We start from the raw sequence: 25,693 nt of genomic DNA, 5'->3' as shown, positions 1-25,693 counted from the left end.
ACTCCTGGGTGTGCCATCTCTCTCTCTCTCTCCAATTGTGGGCCATAGAAAGCCTATTATTTTTTTAGCTTGATTTGGGTTCCAAAATCTACCTGAAAAAATCACTACATCAATCAGTGGGAGATAAATATTGGCCTCTGGGCTTGTGTGCCACTCCTGACTCCTGTGTGCGTCATCTCTCACTCAGTGGGCCATAGAAAGCCTTTTTTTGTTTTATTTGTTTTCTAAATTCTCCCTGAAAAAATCATTTTATTTTATTTGGTTTCTAAATTCTTCCTGAAAAAATCATTTTATTCTATTTTTTTTTTCCTAAAGTCTCCCTGAAAAAAAAACAAAAAAAAACAAATCAGTGGGAGATTAATATTGCCCTTTCTGCTTGTGTGCCAGTCTTGACTCCTGGGTGTGCCATCTCTCTCTCTCTCTCCAATTGTGGGCCATAGAAAGCCTATTATTTTTTTTAGCTTGATTTGGGTTCCAAAATCTACCTGAAAAAATCACTACATCAATCAGTGGGAGATAAATATTGGCCTCTGGGCTTGTGTGCCACTCCTGACTCCTGTGTGCGTCATCTCTCACTCAGTGGGCCATAGAAAGCCTTTTTTTGTTTTATTTGTTTTCTAAATTCTCCCTGAAAAAATCATTTTATTTTATTTGGTTTCTAAATTCTTCCTGAAAAAATCATTTTATTCTATTTTTTTTTTTTCCTAAAGTCTCCCTTAAAAAAAAAAAAATCAAATCAGTGGGAGATTAATATTTACATTTGTGCTTCAGTGACAGTCCTGCGTGTGTGGCATCTCTCTCATTTGTTGCCACCAACAACAGAGTGTGTAACATTGTGCCTGATTTTCGTTGTGGTCTCACTCACCTGTAAAGGGGTAGCTAAATCATACTGAAGTTATAGCTCACCGTGTAATTTGTGTGACAGCAACAAATACCGTTAGTTTGTTTACGTTTTTAAAACAATGAGGAAGTATTGTGGAAGAGGTCGTGGCCGGGGGCGTTCATTGTCAGCTGGTAATGAGGGTAGTGGTAGTGGTGGAGCATCAGCTGGTCGTGGGAAAAAAAATATTGCACCTAAGTCTGGAGCTGTGGAGCCAGGTTCGTCGTCTGGCTACACAAGGCCTCGAACGCTCCCTTTTCTGGGAGTAGGAAAACCGCTTTTAAAGCCGGAGCAGCAAGAGCAAGTTTTGGCTTATCTTGCTGACTCAGCCTCTAGCTCTTTTGCCTCCTCTCGTGAAACTGGTAAATGTCAAAGCAGCGCGTCGTTAGTGGATGTTCACGGTCAGGGACAAGTCGCTTCCTTGTCCTCTTCAGCAAAAACAACAACAGAGAAGAATGCAGCAGGCGACACAACGGGTTACTCCATGGAGCTCTTTACACATACCGTCCCTGGCTTAGAAAGTGAAGCAGTTAACAGTCCATGCCCATTACAAGTTGAATCTGACATGGAGTGCACTGATGCACAGCCACAGCCAGACTACTATGCTGGTCCTTTGACTCAGACCACAACATTGCCCTCGCAGGGTGCTGATCAAGAATCAGACCCTGATGAGACTATGTTGCCCCATCACGAACGCTATACCACCGACCGACACGGTGACACAGACGAAGTTGCACACGAGCTACAAGAAGAGGTAATAGATGACCCAGTTCTTGACCCCGATTGGCAGCCATTGGGGGAACAGGGTGCAGGCGGCAGCAGTTCTGAAGCGGAGGAGGAGGGGCCGCAGCAGGCATCAACATCGCAACAGGTTCCATCTGCCGGGCCCGTATCTTGCCCAAAACGCGTGGCAAAGCCAAAACCTGTTGGAGGACAGCGTGGCCATCCGGTTAAAGCTCAGTCTGCAATGCCTGAAAAGGTATCCGATGCTAGAAAGAGTGCAGTCTGGCATTTTTTTAAACAACATCCAATTGATCAGCGCAAAGTCATCTGTCAAAAATGTTCAACTACCTTAAGCAGAGGACAGAATCTGAAAAGTCTCAATACAAGTTGCATGCATAGACATTTAACCACCATGCATTTGCAAGCCTGGACTAACTACCAAACGTCCCTTAAGGTTGTAGCACCCTCGGCCAATGAAGCTAGTCAGCAACGCAACATCCCTTCCGGCAGTGTAGGGTCACCATTTTCCGCACCACCTGCAGTATCTGTGCAGGTTTCTTTGCCAGGCCAAAGCAGTCAGGGTCAGGGAATCACCAGTTTCGTAGTAGGAAACACTGCATCTAGGGCACCGGTGGCAACAATACCATCTCCCACCGTCTCTCAGTCTGCCATGTCCACCGGCACCCCCGCTAGTTCCACGATCTCCAGCTCTCCAGTCCAGCTCACCCTACATGAGACTATGGTTAGAAAAAGGAAGTACTTAGCCTCGCATCCGCGTACACAGGGTTTGAACGCACACATAGCTAGACTAATCTCGTTAGAGATGATGCCCTACCGGTTAGTTGAAAGCGAAGCTTTCAAAGCCCTGATGGACTACGCTGTACCACGCTACGAGCTACCCAGTCGACACTTTTTTTCCAGAAAAGCCATCCCAGCCCTCCACCAGCATGTTAAAGAGCGCATCGTCCATGCACTCAGGCAATCTGTGAGCACAAAGGTGCACCTGACAACAGATGCATGGACCAGTAGGCATGGCCAGGGACGTTACGTGTCCATCACGGCACACTGGGTAAATGTGGTGGATGCAGGGTCCACAGGGGACAGCAAGTTTGGGACAGTTCTGCCTAGCCCACGGTCTAGGAAACAATTGGCTGTAACCGTTCGCACCCCCTCCTCCTCCTCTTCGTCCTCCTGCAGAAGCGAGAGCTCGTCCACAGACCGCAGTCGCACAACCACTCCATCCGCAGCTGCCACTGTTGCACACCAGGTCTCCCATTATGGGGCAGCTACTGGCAAACGTCAGCAGGCTGTATTGGCTATGAAGTGTTTGGGCGACAACAGACACACCGCGGAAGTTCTGTCCGAGTTCTTGCAGAAAGAAACGCAGTCGTGGCTGGGCACTGTAGATCTTGAGGCAGGCAAGGTAGTGAGTGATAACGGAAGGAATTTCATGGCTGCCATCTCCCTTTCCCAACTGAAACACATTCCTTGCCTGGCTCACACCTTAAACCTGGTGGTGCAGTGCTTCCTGAAAAGTTATCCGGGGTTATCCGACCTGCTCCTCAAAGTGCGTGGACTTTGCTCACATATCCGCCGTTCGCCCGTACACTCCAGCCGTATGCAGACCTATCAGCGTTCTTTGAACCTTCCCCAGCATCGCCTAATCATAGACGTTGCAACAAGGTGGAACTCAACACTGCACATGCTTCAGAGACTGTGTGAACAGAGGCGGGCTGTTATGTTTTTGTGGGAGGATACACATACACGGGCAGGCAGTAGGATGGCAGACATGGAGTTGTCAGGTGTGCAGTGGTCGAAGATTCAAGACATGTGTCAAGTCCTACAGTGTTTTGAGGAATGCACACGGCTGGTTAGTGCAGACAACGCCATAATAAGCATTAGCATCCCCCTAATGCGTCTGCTGATGCAAAGTTTGACGCACATAAAGGATCAGGCGTCTGCAGCTGAGGAAGAGGAAAGCCTTGATGACAGTCAGCCATTGTCTGGCCAGGGCAGTGTACAGGACGAGGTAGCGGGCGAAGAGGAGGAGGAGGACGAGGAGGATGATGGGGATGATTATATTTTTAATGAGGAAGCTTTTCCGGGGCCACTGGAAATTGGTGGCGCGGCAAGGCCAGGTTCTGGTACTTGGAGGGACACAAGTGACGTGGATTTGCCTGAAACTGCCCCTCAACCAAGCACAACCGCAGATTTGAGAACTGGAACTTTGGCCCACATGGCGGATTATGCCTTACGTATCCTCAAAAGGGACACACGCATAACTAAAATGATGAATGATGACGATTACTGGTTGGCCTGCCTCCTTGATCCTCGCTATAAAGGCAAATTGCAAAATATAATGCCACATGAGAACTTGGAACTAATATTAGCAACCAAACAATCAACTCTTGTTGACCGTTTGCTTCTGGCATTCCCTGCACACAGCGCCCGTGATCGTTCTCACATGAGCTGCAGGGGCCAGCAGACCAGAGGAGTTAGAGGGGCAGAAATCAGAAGTGGCGTTGGCCAGAGGGGTTTTCTGACCAGGTTGTGGAGTGATTTTGCTATGACCGCAGACAGGACAGGTACTGCAGCATCAATTCAAAGTGACAGGAGACAACATTTGTCCAGTATGGTTACAAACTATTTTTCATCCCTTATCGATGTTCTCCCTCAACCGTCATTCCCATTTGATTACTGGGCATCAAAATTAGACACCTGGCCAGAATTGGCAGAATATGCATTGCAGGAGCTTGCTTGCCCGGCAGCTAGTGTCCTATCAGAAAGAGTATTCAGTGCTGCAGGTTCAATACTAACAGAAAAAAGGACTCGTCTGGCTACCCAAAATGTAGATGATCTAACCTTCAGTAAAATGAACCACAACTGGATTTCGAAATCTTTTGCCCCACCTTGCCCGGCTGACACCTAGCTTTCCTATGAAAAGGTCTTGCCTGTGGACTATTCTGAATGCCTTTTCCAATCTCGTAATTTTCTGCACCTGATTGTCCAGCATACGACATGTTTACACCTCACTAAATGGCCAAACTCCCCACACGGGGCCGTGGTATCGACACTTGGCGACAGCACCCGTGAGAGTGCAGTTTGTCTGAAGAGGTGGGTGAGCCCGCTTTTGGTCGACGGCACTGCCACTGGGTCCCTCCTAGTACAATAAAGTGTCTCTGGCGGTGGTGGTGCGCACCCAACGTCAGACACACCGTTGTAATATGAGGGGCCCTGGGCCTGTACCGCCGGCCACAAGACAGTTTCCCCCCACCCCAGCTCAAACAGTGCTCTACCACTTGCAAAATTATCTCACAGCTCCACCAATGTTTAGTCTATGTGCTGACATCCTTCAATGCCTGCCACTGACAATACCATTGTATTGACATTTTTGTTATGTTAGGCCTTCGTTGCCTGTCTGTGGTCACTCCTTCCACTAGGCCTCCACTGACCACACCACTGCTGCCCATGTACCCCTGTAACCAATTTAAAATTGCCTACAGCCATGTGTTATTATTTTAGGCCTTCGATGCCTGTCTGCGGTGACTCCTTCCACTAGGCCTCCACTGACCACACCACTGCTGCCCGTGTACCCCTGTAACCAATTTAAAATTGCCTACAGCCATGTGTTATTATTTTAGGCCTTCGATGCCTGTCTGCGGTGACTCCTTCCACTAGGCCTCCACTGACCACACCACTGCTGCCCGTGTACCCCTGTAACCAATTTAAAATTGCCTACAGCCATGTGTTATTATTTTAGGCCTTCGATGCCTGTCTGCGGTCACTCCTTCCACTAGGCCTCCACTGACCACACCACTGCTGCCCGTGTACCCCTGGAACCAATTTAAAATTGCCTACAGCCATGTGTTATTATTTTAGGCCTTCGATGCCTGTCTGCGGTCACTCCTTCCACTAGGCCTCCACTGACCACACCACTGCTGCTGCCCGTGTACCCCTGGAACCAATTTAAAATTGCCTTCAGCCATGTGTTATTATTTTAGGCCTTCGATGCCTGTCTGCGGTCACTCCTTCCACTAGGCCTCCACTGACCACACCACTGCTGCCCGTGTACCCCTGGAACCAATTTAAAATTGCCTACAGCCATGTGTTATTATTTTAGGCCTTCGATGCCTGTCTGCGGTCACTCCTTCCACTAGGCCTCCACTGACCACACCACTGCTGCCCGTGTACCCCTGGAACCAACATCAGAAAATATAAAAATAAGTATTTTGCTTATAAAAAAGAAAATACTGGAGAGATATCAAATGCAGACATTTTAACATTAAAAACAAACACATACAACAAAAATCTGGTACAGTACTAAAAATGGCCACCAGCTACAATAACTTTCTCCTGCAAGTAGTTAACTGAAAGGCTTTTTCAATTTTAAACACAGATATGGCATCCACCGAGTGTTGTCCTGTCGCGTCTTCTTTATATTATTGCCAAGAAGATGCAAAACAATGAAAATAATAAAATCATTATTTACCAAAAAAAATAGAGTAAGTCAAAACCACATTGCAAATAAACATTCATTACAAATAAAGAAGCAGGGCGCGTCCGAGGGTGAGTATATACCTAATAAGAATATAATCACCCTCGGACGCGCCCTGCTTCTTTCCGACAGCCTTCCTTCCTAAGAATCAGCCCTTCCGTGGTGTAGAGAGAGGGTTTGTTACACTCCAAGGTGTTCCCCAAGTTGCCTTTCCTGAGCTTCGATCTTCCGGCTCTCGTTTAGTAGTTGTTGGAAACTACGCTGCATTGGGCCTACAAATTGGGTATGGGGTGTAGAGAGATGGTGTGTTCCACTCCAAGGTGTTCCCCAGGTTGCCTTTCCTGAGCTTCGATCTTCCGGCTCTCGTTTAGTAGTTGTTGGAAACTACGCTGCATTAGGCCTACAAATTGGGTATGGGGTGTAGAGAGATGGTGTGTTCCACTGTAGAGAGATGGTGTGTTCCACTCCAAGGTGTTCCCCAGGTTTCCTCGCCAATGCTTCGATCATCATGCTCTCGTTTAGTAGTTGTTGGAAACTACGCTGCATTAGGCCTACAAATTGGGTATGGGGTGTAGAGAGATGGTGTGTTCCACTCCAAGGTGTTCCCCAGGTTTCCTCTCCATTGCTTCGATCTTCATGCTCTCGTTTAGTAGTTGTTGGAAACTACGCTGCATTAGGCCTACAAATTGGGTATGGGGTGTAGAGAGATGGTGTGTTACACTCCAAGGTGTTCCCCAGGTTTCCTCTCCATTGCTTCGATCTTCCGGCTCTCGTTTAGTAGTTGTTGGAAACTACGCTGCATTAGGCCTACAAATTGGGTATGGGGTGTAGAGAGATGGTGTGTTCCACTCCAAGGTGTTCCCCAGGTTTCCTTTCCATTGCTTCGATCTTCCGGCTCTCGTTTAGTAGTTGTTGGAAACTACGCTGCATTAGGCCTACAAATTGGGTATGGGGTGTAGAGAGATGGTGTGTTCCACTCCAAGGTGTTCCCCAGGTTGCCTTTCCTGAGCTTCGATCTTCCGGCTCTCGTTTAGTAGTTGTTGGAAACTACGCTGCATTAGGCCTACAAATTGGGTATGGGGTGTAGAGAGATGGTGTGTTCCACTGTAGAGAGATGGTGTGTTCAACTCCAAGGTGTTCCCCAGGTTTCCTCGCCAATGCTTCGATCATCATGCTCTCGTTTAGTAGTTGTTGGAAACTACGTTGCATTAGGCCTACAAATTGGGTATGGGGTGTAGAGAGATGGTGTGTTCCACTCCAAGGTGTTCCCCAGGTTTCCTCTCCATTGCTTCGATCTTCATGCTCTCGTTTAGTAGTTGTTGGAAACTACGCTGCATTAGGCCTACAAATTGGGTATGGGGTGTAGAGAGATGGTGTGTTACACTCCAAGGTGTTCCCCAGGTTTCCTCTCCATTGCTTCGATCTTCCGGCTCTCGTTTAGTAGTTGTTGGAAACTACGCTGCATTAGGCCTACAAATTGGGTATGGGGTGTAGAGAGATGGTGTGTTACACTCCAAGGTGTTCCCCAGGTTTCCTCTCCATTGCTTCAATCTTCCGGCTCTCGGTTAGTAGTTGTTGGAAACTACGCTGCATTAGGCCTACAAATTGGGTATGGGGTGTAGAGAGATGGTGTGTTCCACTCCAAGGTGTTCCCCAGGTTGCCTTTCCTGAGCTTCGATCTTCCGTCTCTCGTTTAGTAGTTGTTGGAAACTATGCTGCATTAGGCCTACAAATTGGGTATGGGGTGTAGAGAGATGGTGTGTTCCACTGTAGAGAGATGGTGTGTTCCACTCCAAGGTGTTCCCCAGGTTTCCTCGCCAATGCTTCGATCATCATGCTCTCGTTTAGTAGTTGTTGGAAACTACGCTGCATTAGGCCTACAAATTGGGTATGGGGTGTAGAGAGATGGTGTGTTCCACTGTAGAGAGATGGTGTGTTCCACTCCAAGGTGTTCCCCAGGTTTCCTCGCCAATGCTTCGATCATCATGCTCTCGTTTAGTAGTTGTTGGAAACTACGCTGCATTAGGCCTACAAATTGGGTATGGGGTGTAGAGAGATGGTGTGTTCCACTCCAAGGTGTTCCCCAGCTTTCCTCTCCATTGCTTCGATCTTCATGCTCTCGTTTAGTAGTTGTTGGAAACTACGCTGCATTAGGCCTACAAATTGGGTATGGGGTGTAGAGAGATGGTGTCTTACACTCCAAGGTGTTCCCCAGGTTTCCTCTCCATTGCTTCGATCTTCCGGCTCTCGTTTAGTAGTTGTTGGAAACTACGCTGCATTAGGCCTACAAATTGGGTATGGGGTGTAGAGAGATGGTGTGTTACACTCCAAGGTGTTCCCCAGGTTTCCTCTCCATTGCTTCGATCTTCCTGCTCTCGTTTAGTAGTTGTTGGAAACTACGCTGCATTAGGCCTACAAATTGGGTATGGGGTGTAGAGAGATGGTGTGTTCCACTCCAAGGTGTTCCCCAGGTTGCCTTTCCTGAGCTTCGATCTTCCGGCTCTCGTTTAGTAGTTGTTGGAAACTACGCTGCATTAGGCCTACAAATTGGGTATGGGGTGTAGAGAGATGGTGTGTTCCACTGTAGAGAGATGGTGTGTTCCACTCCAAGGTGTTCCCCAGGTTTCCTCGCCAATGCTTCGATCATCATGCTCTCGTTTAGTAGTTGTTGGAAACTACGCTGCATTAGGCCTACAAATTGGGTATGGGGTGTAGAGAGATGGTGTGTTCCACTCCAAGGTGTTCCCCAGCTTTCCTCTCCATTGCTTCGATCTTCATGCTCTCGTTTAGTAGTTGTTGGAAACTACGCTGCATTAGGCCTACAAATTGGGTATGGGGTGTAGAGAGATGGTGTCTTACACTCCAAGGTGTTCCCCAGGTTTCCTCTCCATTGCTTCGATCTTCCGGCTCTCGTTTAGAAGTTGTTGGAAACTACGCTGCATTAGGCCTACAAATTGGGTATGGGGTGTAGAGAGATGGTGTGTTACACTCCAAGGTGTTCCCCAGGTTTCCTCTCCATTGCTTCGATCTTCCTGCTCTCGTTTAGTAGTTGTTGGAAACTACGCTGCATTAGGCCTACAAATTGGGTATGGGGTGTAGAGAGATGGTGTGTTCCACTCCAAGGTGTTCCCCAGGTTGCCTTTCCTGAGCTTCGATCTTCCGGCTCTCGTTTAGTAGTTGTTGGAAACTACGCTGCATTAGGCCTACAAATTGGGTATGGGGTGTAGAGAGATGGTGTGTTCCACTGTAGAGAGATGGTGTGTTCCACTCCAAGGTGTTCCCCAGGTTTCCTCGCCAATGCTTCGATCATCATGCTCTCGTTTAGTAGTTGTTGGAAACTACGCTGCATTAGGCCTACAAATTGGGTATGGGGTGTAGAGAGATGGTGTGTTCCACTCCAAGGTGTTCCCCAGGTTTCCTCTCCATTGCTTCGATCTTCATGCTCTCGTTTAGTAGTTGTTGGAAACTACGCTGCATTAGGCCTACAAATTGGGTATGGGGTGTAGAGAGATGGTGTGTTACACTCCAAGGTGTTCCCCAGGTTGCCTTTCCTGAGCTTCGATCATCATGCTCTCGTTTAGTAGTTGTTGGAAACTACGCTGCATTAGGCCTACAAATTGGGTATGGGGTGTAGAGAGATGGTGTGTTCCACTCCAAGGTGATCCCCAGGTTTCCTCTCCATTGCTTCGATCTTCATGCTCTCGTTTAGTAGTTGTTGGAAACTACGCTGCATTAGGCCTACAAATTGGGTATGGGGTGTAGAGAGATGGTGTGTTACACTCCAAGGTGTTCCCCAGGTTTCCTCTCCATTGCTTCGATCTTCCGGCTCTCGTTTAGTAGTTGTTGGAAACTACGCTGCATTAGGCCTACAAATTGGGTATGGGGTGTAGAGAGATGGTGTGTTACACTCCAAGGTGTTCCCCAGGTTTCCTCTCCATTGCTTCGATCTTCCGGCTCTCGTTTAGTAGTTGTTGGAAACTACGCTGCATTAGGCCTACAAATTGGGTATGGGGTGTAGAGAGATGGTGTGTTCCACTGTAGAGAGATGGTGTGTTCCACTCCAAGGTGTTCCCCAGGTTTCCTCGCCAATGCTTCGATCATCATGCTCTCGTTTAGTAGTTGTCGGAAACTACGCTGCATTAGGCCTACAAATTGGGTATGGGGTGTAGAGAGATGGTGTGTTCCACTCCAAGGTGTTCCCCAGGTTTTCTCTCCATTGCTTCGATCTTCCGGCTCTCGTTTAGTAGTTGTTGGAAACTACGCTGCATTAGGCCTACAAATTGGGTATGGGGTGTAGAGAGATGGTGTGTTACACTCCAAGGTGTTCCCCAGGTTTCCTCTCCATTGCTTCGATCTTCCGGCTCTCGTTTAGTAGTTGTTGGAAACTACGCTGCATTAGGCCTACAAATTGGGTATGGGGTGTAGAGAGATGGTGTGTTCCACTGTAGAGAGATGGTGTGTTCCACTCCAAGGTGTTCCCCAGGTTTCCTCGCCAATGCTTCGATCATCATGCTCTCGTTTAGTAGTTGTCGGAAACTACGCTGCATTAGGCCTACAAATTGGGTATGGGGTGTAGAGAGATGGTGTGTTACACTCCAAGGTGTTCCCCAGGTTTCCTCTCCATTGCTTCGATCTTCCGGCTCTCGTTTAGTAGTTGTTGGAAACTACGCTGCATTAGGCCTACAAATTGGGTATGGGGTGTAGAGAGATGGTGTGTTCCACTGTAGAGAGATGGTGTGTTCCACTCCAAGGTGTTCCCCAGGTTTCCTCGCCAATGCTTCGATCATCATGCTCTCGTTTAGTAGTTGTTGGAAACTACGCTGCATTAGACCTACAAATTGGGTATGGGGTGTAGAGAGATGGTGTGTTCCACTCCAAGGTGTTCTCCAGGTTGCCTTTCCTGAACTTCTATCTTCAGGCTCTCATTAAATTGTGGTTAAACGGAACAACTGCATTTGGCGTACTAGTTGGTTTGGGGCCTACTATCGGTGTCTGCCGCTCCTTGCTGTTCTCCTGGTTTCCTGTCCTGAAATTCCGTTTTCAGGCGCTCGTTAAGTAGTTGTTAATGTTAGACTGCATTTGGCCTACTAGTTGGGTTGGGGCCTACTATCGGTGTCTGCCACTCCTTGCTGTTCTCCTCCACTGAACAAAGCTGTGCCGCCTGTTTACTACTGTTGCCAATTTTGAACTGCATTTCGACTACTTACTGATTTGGGCCTACTCTCTGTGTCAGCCTCTCATTCCAGTTGTCCTCCACTGCAATGCCCCCTGATTAGTCCTGTGTTACCAATTTTGAACTGCATTTAGCCCACTTTATTCTTTGGGCCTATATCTGTGTTTCCTCCTCATCCTGCCCATTGCCCAGCCACTGATAGTTGAGTCTGCTGGTACATTGACCCATAACGCAACATTTCCCGTGCACGCTACACTGCAAGATTGTGACCCTGCTGAAAGTCAGGTCCCCCTTCCCGCATACCATACCACCTTACACGGGGACAAACAGGAAGGTGCAGATGAAAGTGCAGGTTCCTTCATCAGGTGGGGGGAGGAATACTAGTTGGCGACGTCACTGGCACAGGGCCTCTCATGGTACGCAAAAGTGTTGCTGCCGGTGGGAGGCGCCCCCGCCGTGCAAACACACCGCTGTACTTTGAGGGGCCCTGTGCCAGTGCCAATGCCAACGAGTGGGCCCCCCCTGCTTGCTCAGGTTCACAGCACTTGCAAAGTTGAAATACTTACCTCTCCCTGCTCCACTGCCGTGACGTGGTCCAGATTTCCTGGGCCCACTAATTACTTGAACCAGCCCTACCCACCACAACTTTAGCCAAATGACCCCCAATTTCAAATGCCTTCCAATTATTATAAGGTAAATTACACTTGACAAGCTTCATTAAGAAGAATGGATGGTTTTGACATTAAAATGGGCACTCTAGGTGTTTTCCTGGCCCCCACTCACTGCCGACTATGCTGCCCCATTGACTTGCATTGGGTTTCGTGTTTCGGTCGATCCCGACTTTACGTCATAATCGGCCGATTTCACTCGACCGGACTTTTGAGATAGTCGGGTTTCGCGAAACCCGGCTCGACTCTAAAAAGGTCAAGGTCGCTCAACTCTATTCCTTACCTTGGCCATGTCCCTGAGTATGGCACACCTTGTGCTTTTTGATACTCCAGTAATGTTGCAGCTCTGAAACATGGCAAAACTGGTGGCAAATGGCATCTTGGCAGCTTCACGCTTGATTTTCCTCACTTCATGGGCAGTTATTTTGCGCCTTTTTTGCCCAACACGCTTCTTGCGACCCTGTTGGCTATTTGCCATGAAATGCTTGATTGTTCGGTTATCACGCTTCAAATGTTTGGCAATATCAACACTGCTGCATCCTTCTGCAAGACGTCTCATTGTTTTGGACTTTTCAGAGCCCATCAAATCTCTCTTCTGACCCATTTTGCCAAAGGGAAGGAAGTTGCCTAATAATTACACACACCTTATATAGGGTGTTGATGTCACTAGACAACACCCCTTCTCATTACAGAGATGCACATCACAAGATTTACTTAATTGGTAGTTGGCTCTCAAGCCTGAACAGCTTAGAGTAGGACAACATGTATAAAAAGTTTCATGTGATCCAAAAAACAAACTTGCCTAATAATTATGCACGCAGTGTATGGTTGATGTTTTTTTTTTGTGTTTTTTTTTACAGGGGATAAGGGCATTAGGGATTATGTGTTAAGGTGGCAAAATATGTTTTTAATTTTTAAATAAGTGTGTAAAACTATGTGGTCATTTATTTCAAATAAAGGAATTTATGCTGGGTGTTTTTATTTACAATTTGAATATGGGGTTAATAATAAGGGTGTCTGATAGACCTTCTCCATTACTAACCCCTGGGCTTCATGTCAGCTGCCAATACAAAGCTGACATGAACCCCCACAACTATCACCCCACTTGCCACCGCATCAGGGCATGTGTGGAGAGTGAGGCTAACCACCAACATTTCTGGAGTGGCTGAAAGATGATATTTTTAGTTTTTAAGAGGGTCAATAACCATGGCCCTTTCCTAGGTTATTAATATAAGCCCACAGCTGTCTGTTTAGCCTTTGCTGGTTATAATTTATAGGGGGCTCTATGACAATTTTTTTATTGGGTCACCCTGTAAACTAGCCATTAAAGGCTAAGGAAAGATCAGTGAGCTGATATTAATAGCCTGGGAACCTTTATGGCTATTGGCTCCTTTCCAGAATATTAACATTAGCCCTCAGGTGTCTGCTTTCCCTCTGCTGCGAAGCTCAGTTCATTTTTTCATTTTTTAATAAACAAAAAATATATGTCAGTGTGGAAGCCTGCTGATATGAACTGAAATACTGTATATACTCGAGCATAAGCCAAGATTTTCAGCCCATTTTTGGGGGCTGAAAGTCCCCCTCTCAGCTTATACTCGAGTTATACCCAGGGGTCGGCAGGGGAGGGGGAACGGGGGCTGTCTAATTATACTCACCTGCTCCTGGCGTGGTCCCTGCAGGTCCCTGGCTTCCCAGCGCCCCAGCTTCTTCCTGTACTGAGCAGTCACATGGTACCGCCGCATATTCATTACTGTAATGAGCGGTAATGGTGACCGCTCAGTACAGGATGAAGCTGTGGTGTCGGGGAAGCAGGGACTGCACCGCGCCAGGAGTAGGTGAATATAACAGGGAGGGGGAGCGCTGCACGATATTCACCTGCTCCTCGTTCCGGTGCCACTCCATCTTCAGCGTCTTCTGCAGTGATGCTCAGGTCAGAGGGAGCGGTGACGTGGTTAGTGCGCGCCCTTTGCCTGAACGTCAGTGCAGAAGACGCTGAAGATAGAGCGGCACCGGAACGAGGAGCAGGTGAATATTGAAAGTGCCGGGGGCCTGAGCGACGGAGAGGTGAGTATGTGCTTTTTTTTAGCAAATGGGGCAAGTGTCTGTATGGAGCATCTCTGGGGCCATAACGTTATGGGGCAAGTGTCTGTTTGGGGCCATAAATAACATTTGTGCAGCACTATATTGGGCAAGTGTCTGTATGGGGACATAATTAACGTTTGTGGAGCACTATATGGGGCAAGTGTCTGTATGGGGCCATAATTAATGTTTGTGGAGCACTATATGGGGCAAGTGTCTGTATGGGGCCATAACGTTTGTGCAGCACAATATGGGGCAAGTGTCTGTATGGGTCCATAAATAACGTTTGTGGAGCATTATAGTATATGGGGAAAGTGTCTGTATGGAGCATCTTATGGGGCCATAATCAAGGTTTGTGCAGCACTATATGGGGCAAATATCTTTACGGAGCATCTTATGGGGCCATAATCAGCATTTGTGCAGCATTATATTGGGCAAATGTATCTATGGAGCAACTTATGGGGCCATTATTAACCTTTATGCAGGATTATATTGGACATATTTTAATATGGAGCATCTTATGGGGCCATCATAAACTTTATGGAGCATTATATGGGGCTCCTGATTCAATATGGATGTTCAAAAACACTTAACCTACTGATGTCTCAATTAATTTTACTTTTATTGGTATCTATTTTTACTTTTGACATTTACCGATAGCTGCTGCATTTCACACCCTAGGCTTATACTAGAGCCATTATGTTTTCCCAGTCTTTTGTGGAAAAATTAGGGGGGGTCGGCTTATACTCGGGTCAGCTTATACTCGAGTATATAAGGTAATCCAACGCGTGTCACCACTTCCAGTGTGCGCCCAGTCATGCCAAGGTGTGCGCCCAGTTATGCCAGTTAGGGTTTCTGGCCACGATCCAGAATAGCAACAATTTGAATGCAGCTCACCTGCACTGAATCTAAACAGCTGTGTTCTACGATAGAAGCATAGGGGATGGGATTTATAGAAATCTCATGCCTACTGTGCTTATATTTGAATATGAGTAATCTCACTCGCGGCGCAGGTTTAAGAGCCATGGCATGTCAATTTCTGTTGCGGAGAAGCTAGTTTCCACAACAAAATTTTCCACAATAGAATGTATTGGGTGCGGTAAATCTGCATGGTTCAATGAACCTATGTAGGTTGATTCTGTGAACATAGGCTGGTGACAATGAGGGACATCACTTTAACCCTTAGATTACCATCAGATCTGGAGTGAGTATATCGGGTTAATATAAATGATCAAAAAATCTGTTTTATTTCAAATAAAGAGTTTTATTCTTGGGGTGTGTGCTTATTTAACTCTTTACTTACAGATTTAGCAATGAGGGTGTCTGGCTGACACTTTTTCATTACTAAACCTAGGGCTTGGTATCAGTGACAGCTGCTGACACCAACCCCTAATCCCATTACCCCAATAAGACAGCACCAAAGCATCAGGAAGAGCCTGGGCTAAGTACAAGAATTGTTGCTTCAAATATGAAGTGCCATTCCTGGGGTGGCCATTGCTCTTTTGCTGCCATAAAATTCCAAGAGATGCAGGAAAGTTGTAGAAATTTCTGCAATCAAATACTCAATGTGTGCAAATAGCCTAATAGAAAGATTATTATTTCAAATCTCATGAACAATTGACAGATAAGCAGCAGTTTCTTATTATTCAAAAGCAACAGACTTGGCTTAGATAGTAAATTGTTAATGTTTCTATTTATGGTTTTCGAACAGCTGTAATGATTTAATGGCTTTACTAATAACATTTCAAAAATATCAGCATATCATATTATTTTGAGCATTAATCATTCCTTGGCACAGGTTTTAAATCCTATTTGGAACTGATAATTATTTATGCTTCTGTTTAATTATTTTTAATGCAGCATTATTATTAAAATAGTTGCATGATTGATGTAATATAATAAGCTATTGAATATATTGTAATCTTAAATTTAATTTTGACATAATACAATTATACTAAGATCAAAACAGACTAAGTCATTCTAGTGGGCAACATAAGTTAAATATTGATTCATCTTAAATTATTAAATATGTGGAATATTAATAACTTGAGCTTTTTTCAGTTGGCATCATTTTAGAAAAATACAGTCATGGCTGAAAGTGGTGGCACCCTTGAAATTGTTCCAGAACATGAAGTATTTCTCTCAGAAAATGATTTTAATTAAATGTTTTGTTATACACATGTTTGTTTAAATGATTTGGAACAACACAAAAAAAAACCTGACAAAAAGGCAAATTGGACATAATTTAACGCAAAATTCCAAAAATGGGAATGACAAAATTGTTGGCACCTTTCCAAAATTGTGGGTAAACAACATTGTTTCAAGCATGTGATGCTGTGGGTAATATGAAAATCACACCCGAAACCAAATAAAAAGGAGGGGAGAAGTTTACTCAATCTTTGCATTGTGTGTATGTGTGTACCACATTAAGAATGGAGAGCAGAGAGAGGAGAAGAAAAGTATCTGAGGGCTTGAGAACCAAAATTGTTAAAAAGTATCAACAGTCTCAAGGTTACAAGTCCATCTCCAGATCTTGATCTTCCTTTGCTCATGGTGCGCAACATAATCAAGAAGTTTACAACCCATGGCTAATCTCTCTAAGGAAAGAAAAAAAAAGTTGAATTCCAGCTCCTTAAAACATGACGTTTATTGTATCCAAATAAAAAATCCAAATGTCCATGGTGTGCAACCTCCCACCGGTAAGTGCCTGGGATGACAGAGATAAACGGCTACGCGTTTCGATCGGAGTGATCTTTATCAAAGCCAACATGTTGGCTTTGATAAAGATCACTCCGATCGAAACGCGTAGCCGTTTATCTCTGTCATCCCAGGCACTTACCGGTGGGAGGTTGCACACCATGGACATTTGGATTTTTTATTTGGATACAATAAACGTCATGTTTTAAGGAGCTGGAATTCAACTTTTTTTTTCTTTTCTCTGATGATTGGATCGTCTTCCTGCAGCGGAGTTCCGTGCACCTGCGGTGATTTACCGGTGAGCTGGCTACAAACTCTTTTTCTCTTTGTTACTAATCTCTCTAAACATGCACGTCAGAGAAAAATTGATGAAAGGTTGCAACACAGAATAGTCCAGATGGTGGATAAAGCAGTCCCAATCATTTTCCAAACAAATCCAAGCTGTCCTGCAGACACAAGGGGCATCAGTGTCAGTGTAAACTATTTGTTAACATTTGAAAGAAAAGAAAATCTATGGCCTAAGACACAGGAGAACCCCACAGCTCAAACAGACATAAAAAGTTAGACTGCAATTTGCCGAAATGTATGGGAGAAAGCCAAAAACTTTCTAAGAAAGCATCTTGTGTACAGAGGAGACCAAAATAGAGCTTTTTAGTAAAGTACATTATTTCTACTGTTTACCAAAAATGAAATGAGACCTTCAAAGAAAAGAACACAGTACCTACAGTCAAATAACGTGGATCTTTTGGGGTTGTTTTGTTGCCTCTGGCACTGGGTGCTTTGACTACTTGCAAAGCATCATTAAATCTGAAGATTCCCAAACATTTTGTGTTGCAATGTAATGCCCAGATTCAGAAAACTGGGTCTTTGTAGCTGCAATAATTTTCTGGGAGAAATACTTTACTTTGTGAAGCAATTTCAAGGGTACCAACACTTTCAGCCATGATTTTATACCTATTGTATTGAGTTTCTTAATTTAATATTTTTCTATTTAACAGTATTTACTAGTATGCGACATAGAAATACAATAACATTATAAGTTGTAACTAGTTTCTACAGTAGAGTTAAAAAAGTTGTAGCGAATGGTGGGGTGATTATAATATGATTTTTATTAACTAATGGTAAAATAGATGGATTGAGTTAAAATATATTCTATATTACAGCATGCAGTACAAATATGCCTATTGTTGGTAACCTAAAAAAGGCCACAGTGTCACTTCTAAATGGCACACCAGTGGCACCTAATAGACAAAAGACAACAACAGACAATGTAGGTCACAAACCAGAGCAAAAATATCCAAAACACAGTGCACTACAGTGGTATCATGAGCCACTAAATAATGCAACACGGTGACATCACATCTGTGGTAATGGAGGTACCAAATTATATCTAGATATTCTTTAGTACGATATACAGGTACCAGCCAGAATCAAAATATTCGTTAGTTCAGTAATTAACCTATTATAATAAAAAAAGTAATGTTCTCACCCAAAGTTTTATGGATGTGGATAGGTTCCAGGTATTTCCTGGGCAAAGAAAGGGGTATATTCACTACTCTAGCTTACATAGTACCATTGTCAAAATTTTGGAAACATCTGCTCAGAATTTGCTAAATGAATTACAGAAGTTTTAGGACTTATTTACTTTGAAGAGACATGCCTTAGATTGAAGCTTAACTAAAGAATGTCTCTGTTAATAATACTTAATATTTCCATGTGTATTCCCAAGAATGCTTTTGTTACATATCTAGTTTTTTTCCCAAACAGAAATCTTCATATCATATATTCTGTTTGTGCCACAGAATTGTTCCTTTCGATATTTGGATTTCCATGAGTTTGTCTGTAATGTTATATTTGCTACTACTTTAAGTATTCAGCATTATTCATGTATTTTACTTTACCTTTCTATAGCTCCAATGCTGATTACCCTTCATTCCATGACAGTCATAAAGGGTGACTTGACTATTACGGGAAATAGCATCAAAGCAGAACTTCCTTGTGTGAAGAGGTTCCCCGGGGCGTATGTCCTCTCTCCAGCCAAATGTAAAAAGCTGAGGAATAAGATCAACAACATAAAATTAAGAAATGACTACAATAAAGTATAATTAACATTGTGCCAGTGGTTATTAAGATTTTATGAGACTGGGAATAACTGAGCTTACTGCTGTCAGCATACAGAGTCCACAAGCGTCATATACTGTAAACGAATGCCAAGCTTCACTGTTGATCTACAGCAAATAATTCCATTATTTTAAAGATGTATGAAACATCCAAAAAATAAAACTTGTTTATATAATATTCAATCTATTTAAAATAACATGCCTAACAGAAAAGTCATAGCAGATTTCACTTGCACATGTGGCCCTTATTCATAGTCTAAATATAATAAAGCATTTTTAATTTTCAGATTTGCCATGCATCTTAGAAAAAGCATACACTATTCTGTTTTAAAATTGTAACATGTAACGAACATTAGACTCTAATAGATATTTATTATATCTCTGTTGACTGACAATTGCTCAACTAGATAACACTGTTACCAAGGTTTTGTTCCTCGGACAATTTTGAGTGTTCCTGATAGATTTTTTTGTGTGGATTTCAGAAATGACTTCAGATTTTTCCTATCATGTAATGTTTTTGTGAAATGATACGAAACATTATAATATTCTGTTATAATTCTAAAAACTCATATATGAACTTTTTCTGAAACAGTATATTCTGAATTTTCCACTGAAATAGCATAAATCGCTGATCTACACATATGCAAGCACTTACTATGCGAATTCCGCACAGGCGCAGTCAGGGCTGCCACTAGAAATTTCGGGGCCCCATACTGGCAAAATTTTCGGGACCCCCTTGAGACTCTGCCCTGGCTCCACCACAGCCCCGCCTCAACCCTTCGAATTGTCCACAGTCAAAAGATTTTTAAAGCCGCCACCAAGACAAGGTCGGGCCCTACCCTACTCTAACCTACTAAACATTTGTTAAAATATCTAATACAATTTAGGTATATTTTTATTTATTTTTCAATTTTTAAAATGACCAATACCACATACAGAGGACAAATACCACCGCAACATGACCAGACACCATATTGCCACCACATAGTGACCAAGTAATAGCACATGCAAGGAACAAATACCACCACACCATGTCCAGACCAAATATTACCACCATATGATCACCAATAAAACCACATACAAAGAAAAAATACCACCACACCATGACCAGACCACATATTACCACCACACAGTGACCAAATAATAGCACATACAAAGAAAAAATACTGTCACACCATGGCCGGACAATATATTACCACCACATAGTGACTGAATACTACAATCCTTATCAGTAATAAAAAAACACAATATTAATATCACCATAAGTGCCAGTATTCACAGGAGATCTGCCAAATATGTGGCCTGTATTTTTTTACATGCTAAATAGTGCTGTATATAAGTGGAGTAAGAGACAACAAAAACAGTGGAAAACTGGCCTAAAATTCCCAAACTTGGAGCATGCAGATTTATAAGGCCTTTTTTGTTTTTTGGTGAATTTAACCCCCCCAAAAAAGAGTGGCACAAGGCTACAACACAGAACAATGCTACTGTGGAAATTTGATTTTTCAAAAACAGATACACCAGGACTCAGTCTGACTTAACAGACTGTATTAAAGTCTTTTTTCTTTTTGGTGAATGTTAACAAAAAAAAATTAACCAAGGCTAGCAGACAGAACTATGCTACGTATGCCTGCTGAAATACGATTTTTCTAAACCAGATACAACAGAACTCGGCTTGACATAACAGACTGTATTAACTTTTTTTTAGGGTTTTGTATAATTTAAAAAAAAACAAAAAACAAACAAAAGTAGAAGACAGAACTAGAAATCTTGCGCCTGTCAAGCTACGATTTTTCCACCACAGATACAACAGGCCTCAGTCTGACATAACAGACCGTCTTAATTTTTGGGGGGGTTTTGTAGAATTTTTTTAAATGCAAAATAGTGCTGTACATAAGTAGAGTCACAGACAGGAAAAAATGGACTAATAGCCTAAAATTCCCAAACTTGGAACACGCAGATATATGAGGCTGTCACGGAAATACCGTACTGACAAATATGTGGCTTGTATTTTTTGTAATGCAAAATAGTGCTGTACATAAGTAGAGTAATAACAGACAGCAAAAAAAGTGGGAAACCGGCCTACAATGTCCAAACTTGGAGCACGCAGATATATGAGGCCTGTCAAAGAAATATCACACTGCCAAATATGTGGCCTGTATTTTTTGGGGGCATCTGCAAAATAGTGCTGCATATAAGCAGAGTCACAAACGGCAAAAACAGTGGAAAACCAGCCTAAAAAGCCCAAACTTGGAGCACGACGATATATGAGGCCTTTTTTGTTTTTTGGCACAAGGCTACCAAACAGAACTATGCTACTGCACAAATACGATTTAAAAAAAAACCACCAGGACTCAGCCTGACATAACAGACTGTATTAATTTTTTTTTGGCTTTTGGGTGAATTTATATTAAAAAAAAATAGCAGAACAAGGCTAACACACACAACTATGCTATGTTTGCCTGACAAACTATGATTTTTCTACAGATGCACCAGGACTCAGTCTGACATAACAGACTGTATATTTTTTTTGGATGGGGTGAAATTTAAAATAAATAAATAAATAAATAAATAATGCAATTAGGTATATAGTAAATAAACAGCAGCAACAAACAGTTATGGAGCTTTGGGAGAGATGCAGTAGGAGCTATGTACGCAAATACAGTCCTTGCACTGATGTGGATATGCTGTGCCCTGCCTACCTAGCGCTGCAATCTCGGGACCCACGAATTAGCCCTAAAAAGGACTGTTGGTTTCTCAGGAGTTATGGAAATAACAGTTATAGACCTACACTAACTATTAAAAGCACGATTCTGACCCTATCTCTGCAGCAGTTCTCCCTATTCTCGCTGAATCTGGAGATTAATGCAGCGAGCGGGGTGGCACCAGGTCTCTTATACTTGTGATGATGCTGTGCGGCCAAGCCAATCACTGCACGAGCACAAAAAAGATGGCTGTGGCGTTTTATGGCCTGGCAGACAATCCCTGCAGCATGATTAGGTCTCTAAAGTCTGACAAAACTGCTGGGTGGAGACACAAGTTACCACTGAATAATCCGAGAAATACTCAATGCTCCGCGAGTAAACCGAGCATAGTGATGCTCGGGCGAGTAACGAGTAGTGGCGAACACGTTCACTCATCAGTAATATATATATATATATATATATATACTAATATATATATACATTTATTTATACTGTGTATTATATAAGGCAAAATAAATAACCAAAAACAAAAAAAAATTCTCCCATTGGGCTATGTAGTGTAGTGTTTTCGATTTGTTTTTGAACTTTAGCATTGCTTTCAACTAAGACAAATGCATTCACTGGGAAATGCTATTTTTACATTTTACAACCTTATCTGGCCATGTGGTGTGTGACACATCATCAGACACATCCTGTTTCATTTATGAAGGAGGGACTCTGAAAGTCACAAAGTCATCAGATGGCCTTTACTATTCTTACAGAGCCATCAGCCGGCTATGCTTGTTTGTTCCCACTATTAAACAGTGGGTCTCCTATACTGTTATTGAGTATGCAGTGAGTGGCAGGGCTGCCCAAAATTTGGATGCACCCCAATACCCCTTTGAAGAGATGTACAGTACGGCCTCCTGAAAACATTGCTCACATTATTACGAAGTGTGTCTCCAATATTTTTTGCCTATGCAGTGAATGCAATGGCTGCCAAAAATGTTGACCTTCTTCAATATCAATTGGAAAAGAAGTAGAGGAGGGCCTCATGAAAACAATGTTCCCATTATTAGGAAGTGGGTCTCCCATAGTGTTTGCCTATGCCTATTTACTTTTTAATGAACTGAAAAAGACTCCAGGGTGTTATGGGTCGAGTTCCCGCCTCTGCACAGGGGGAATCTCGGGCCATGTCCGCTGCGGTCTCCCATTCTTCTCCTGCCGCAGTGGAGCCTGCTCGGCAGAGACGTTGGTCCCAGCATCTTCCTAAGTCTGACTCTGTACAAAGAGTTACTGCTGCTTTTCCCCAGGCCCCGGGCTGCGAACGCATCAACTACAGTAAAACATCTATATTTATTCGGTGCGTTCCGCTAGCCCTAACAGTATACTAGCGCCAGGGTCTGGCTAGCAAACGGCAGACGATCAGCGTCTACAGCGGTACATCCAGCAGCTGGAGGGTAGGTTGGTGGCTCCAGAGCGTACAACCTCAGCTGTGGTCGTCACTGCTGTCGCTGTTCAGGCTGCAAGTGTAGCTGCAGCCAGTTTGTCCTCTGCTACCCCTGCTCCGACTATATCCCGTCTCCCACTTCCAGACAAGTTTGCTGTGACAGTAAGCTATGTCGGGGATTCGTGAGCCAGTGCTCCATACACCTCGAGCTCCTGGCTGCACGTTTTCCTATGGAATGGGCGAGAGTGGGATTCATTATATCTCTTTTGTCGGGCAGGGCGTTGGAGTGGGCAACGACGCTTTGGGAGCGTGATGATCGTGTGGTACAGAGTGCTCCTCTCTTCCTGGACACTCTGAGGCAGGTCTTTTTGGGACCTCGTGTCACCCACGATACCGCTCTCCAATTGTTGACAATTACTCAGGGTTCGTCCATTGGTCAGCCAGTTTGCCATCCAATTCCGGACTCTAGCCTCGGAGCTAGAATGGCCAGATAAAGTCCTCATTCCGGTGTTCTGGAAAGGACTGGCAGATTATGTAAAGGATGCCTTAGCCACCAGGGAGATTCCCACCACACTGGAGGAGCTCATTTCCATATCTACCCGCATCGACCTCCATTTTAACGAGCGGAGGTTGGAGCGGACTCAGTGTAGGCAGAGGTTTCGGTTGGCTCCCACCTTTGCCAAACCTCTAGAATCTCCTGTTTTGGCGTCTGACTCCCATGAGGCCATGGAGGTTTCTCGAGCGGGACCTAGGTCTCAGACCACTCGAGTTCCTGTGGTGTGTAAAAATTGCCAACAACTGGGACATTACGCTAATCGATGTCCGCGGCGGTCGGGAAACGATCACATCTAGTGACCATAGGAGGGGGTTCACTAGACACAGCAGCATTTTCCTCCAAGTTGTCCTTTAAAGGGGCAATCATGTTAGGCTCTTCCAATCATACAGTTGAGCTTTGTGTGGATTCAGGAGCAGAGGGAAATTTCATGTCCTCTACTTTTGCTCTGCGCCACGCATGACCTCTGTTAATGCTTGCCAAACCAGTAACAGTTAGAGTAGTGAATGGGTCGACACTTCCGTTACAAATCACACATCAGACTGTCCCTTTCCCGTTAACCATGTCCCCATCCCACCAGGAGATTATTTCACTTCTAGTCCTTCCCAAGGGAATGGATGAGATTCTGTTAGGAATACCCTGGCTTCGTTTCCACTCCCCACATATTGAGTGGTCCTCTGGGAGGATATTGGGTTGGAGTGATTCTTGTAAGGGCAGATGTGTGAAAGAGTGCGTTCAGGTTTCCACCACTGAGATACCCGCAGATCTCTCTTCTCTTCCCGAATGCTATTGGTCCTATGCAGACGTCTTCTCCAAAAAGGCTGCGGAGACCCTTCCGCCTCACCGTCCCTATGACTGTCCTTTAGATCTCTTGCCTGGTGCAGAACCTCCTCGGGGACGTGTCTATCCCCTCTCTCTTCCGGAAATGGAGGCTATGTCCCAATACATCCAGGAGAATTTGGCAAGAGGGTTCATTAGGAAGTCAGTGTCACCAGCAGGGGCGGGGTTCTTCTTCGTGCAGAAGAGGAATGGAGAGTTACGTCCTTGCATAGATTACAGGGGTCTTAATGCCATCACCGTTAAGAATAAGTACCCACTACTCCTGATTTCTGAGCTTTTCGATAGGCTTCGGGGAGCAAGGGTATTTACCAAGTTAGATCTGCGGGGTGCTTATAACCTGATTCGCATCCGTGAGGGGGATGAATGGAAGACGGCCTTTAACACCAGAGATGGGCACTATGAGTATCTGGTGATGCCCTTCGGGCTCTGTAATGCCCCAGCCATTTTCCAAGATTTTGTCACTGACATCTTCCGGGTATGCTCTCCACCTCGGTCGTAGTCTATCTGAATGATATTCTCATCTTCTCTCCAGATATTGACTCCCACCGGAGAGATGTTGGCAGAGTCTTCGACCTCTTACGGGCAAATTCTCTTTATGCAAAGTTGGAGAAGTGTATGATTGAGCAGGAGTCTCTACCTTTTCTGGGCTATATCATCTCAGCTCGGATTGGCTATGGATCCTGCCAAACTACAGGCTGTGATGGACTGGCAAGAACCCCATTCTCTTAAAACGGTGCAGCGCTTTATGTGGTTCATTAATTATTACCGCCAGTTCATTCCCCACTTCTCAACTTTGGTACCTCCCTTGGTAACCCTCACCAAGAAGGGAGCAAATCCCAAATTGTGGTCTGAAGAGGTCTCCAGGGCCTTTTCTTCTATTAAGTCTCATTTTGCTAGCGCTCCCATCCTACATCGTCCCGATGTTGATAAGCCGTTCATAATGGAGGTGGATGCCTCTTCCATTGGTGCAGGAGCAGTCCTCTTCCAAAAGGATGCTCAAGGTCGGAAACATCCGTGCTTCTTCTCCAAGACCTTCACACCTGCGGAGAGGAATTATTCCATTGGGGACAGGGAGTTGCTAGTGAAGAAGCTGGATTTCTCAGAGTGGAGACATCTCTTGGAGGGGGCTCGTTTTCCCTTTCAAGTCTTCACGGACCACAAAAATTTGTTATATCTGCAAACAGCCCAGCGGCTAAATTCTCGCCAGGCCAGATGGTCCTTGTTCTTCTCCCGGTTCCACTTCACCCTTCATTATCTCGCTGGGGAGAAGAACATTCGTGCTGACGCTCTCTCTCACTCTGTTGTGTCATCTGAGGAGGAGGAAGGGGAGC

General features: G+C 44.5%; 1 protein-coding gene across 1 annotated transcript in view; it reads right to left on the bottom strand.

The window, feature by feature from the left end:
* GALNTL6 (polypeptide N-acetylgalactosaminyltransferase like 6) overlaps window positions 1-25,693 on the bottom strand; it is a 3,161,254-nt gene that overhangs the window by 35,462 nt on the left and 3,100,099 nt on the right. Inside the window, exon 11 of the mRNA XM_069744235.1 lies at window positions 18,617-18,766. Within this exon, the coding sequence (XP_069600336.1) occupies window positions 18,617-18,766 (150 nt within the window). The remainder of the gene's footprint in view (window positions 1-18,616; window positions 18,767-25,693) is intronic.

Source organism: Ranitomeya imitator, chromosome 1, assembly GCF_032444005.1.
Source record: "Ranitomeya imitator isolate aRanImi1 chromosome 1, aRanImi1.pri, whole genome shotgun sequence".
Classification (NCBI taxonomy): domain Eukaryota; kingdom Metazoa; phylum Chordata; class Amphibia; order Anura; family Dendrobatidae; genus Ranitomeya; species Ranitomeya imitator.
This window is presented reverse-complemented; position numbering and strand designations above follow the sequence as displayed.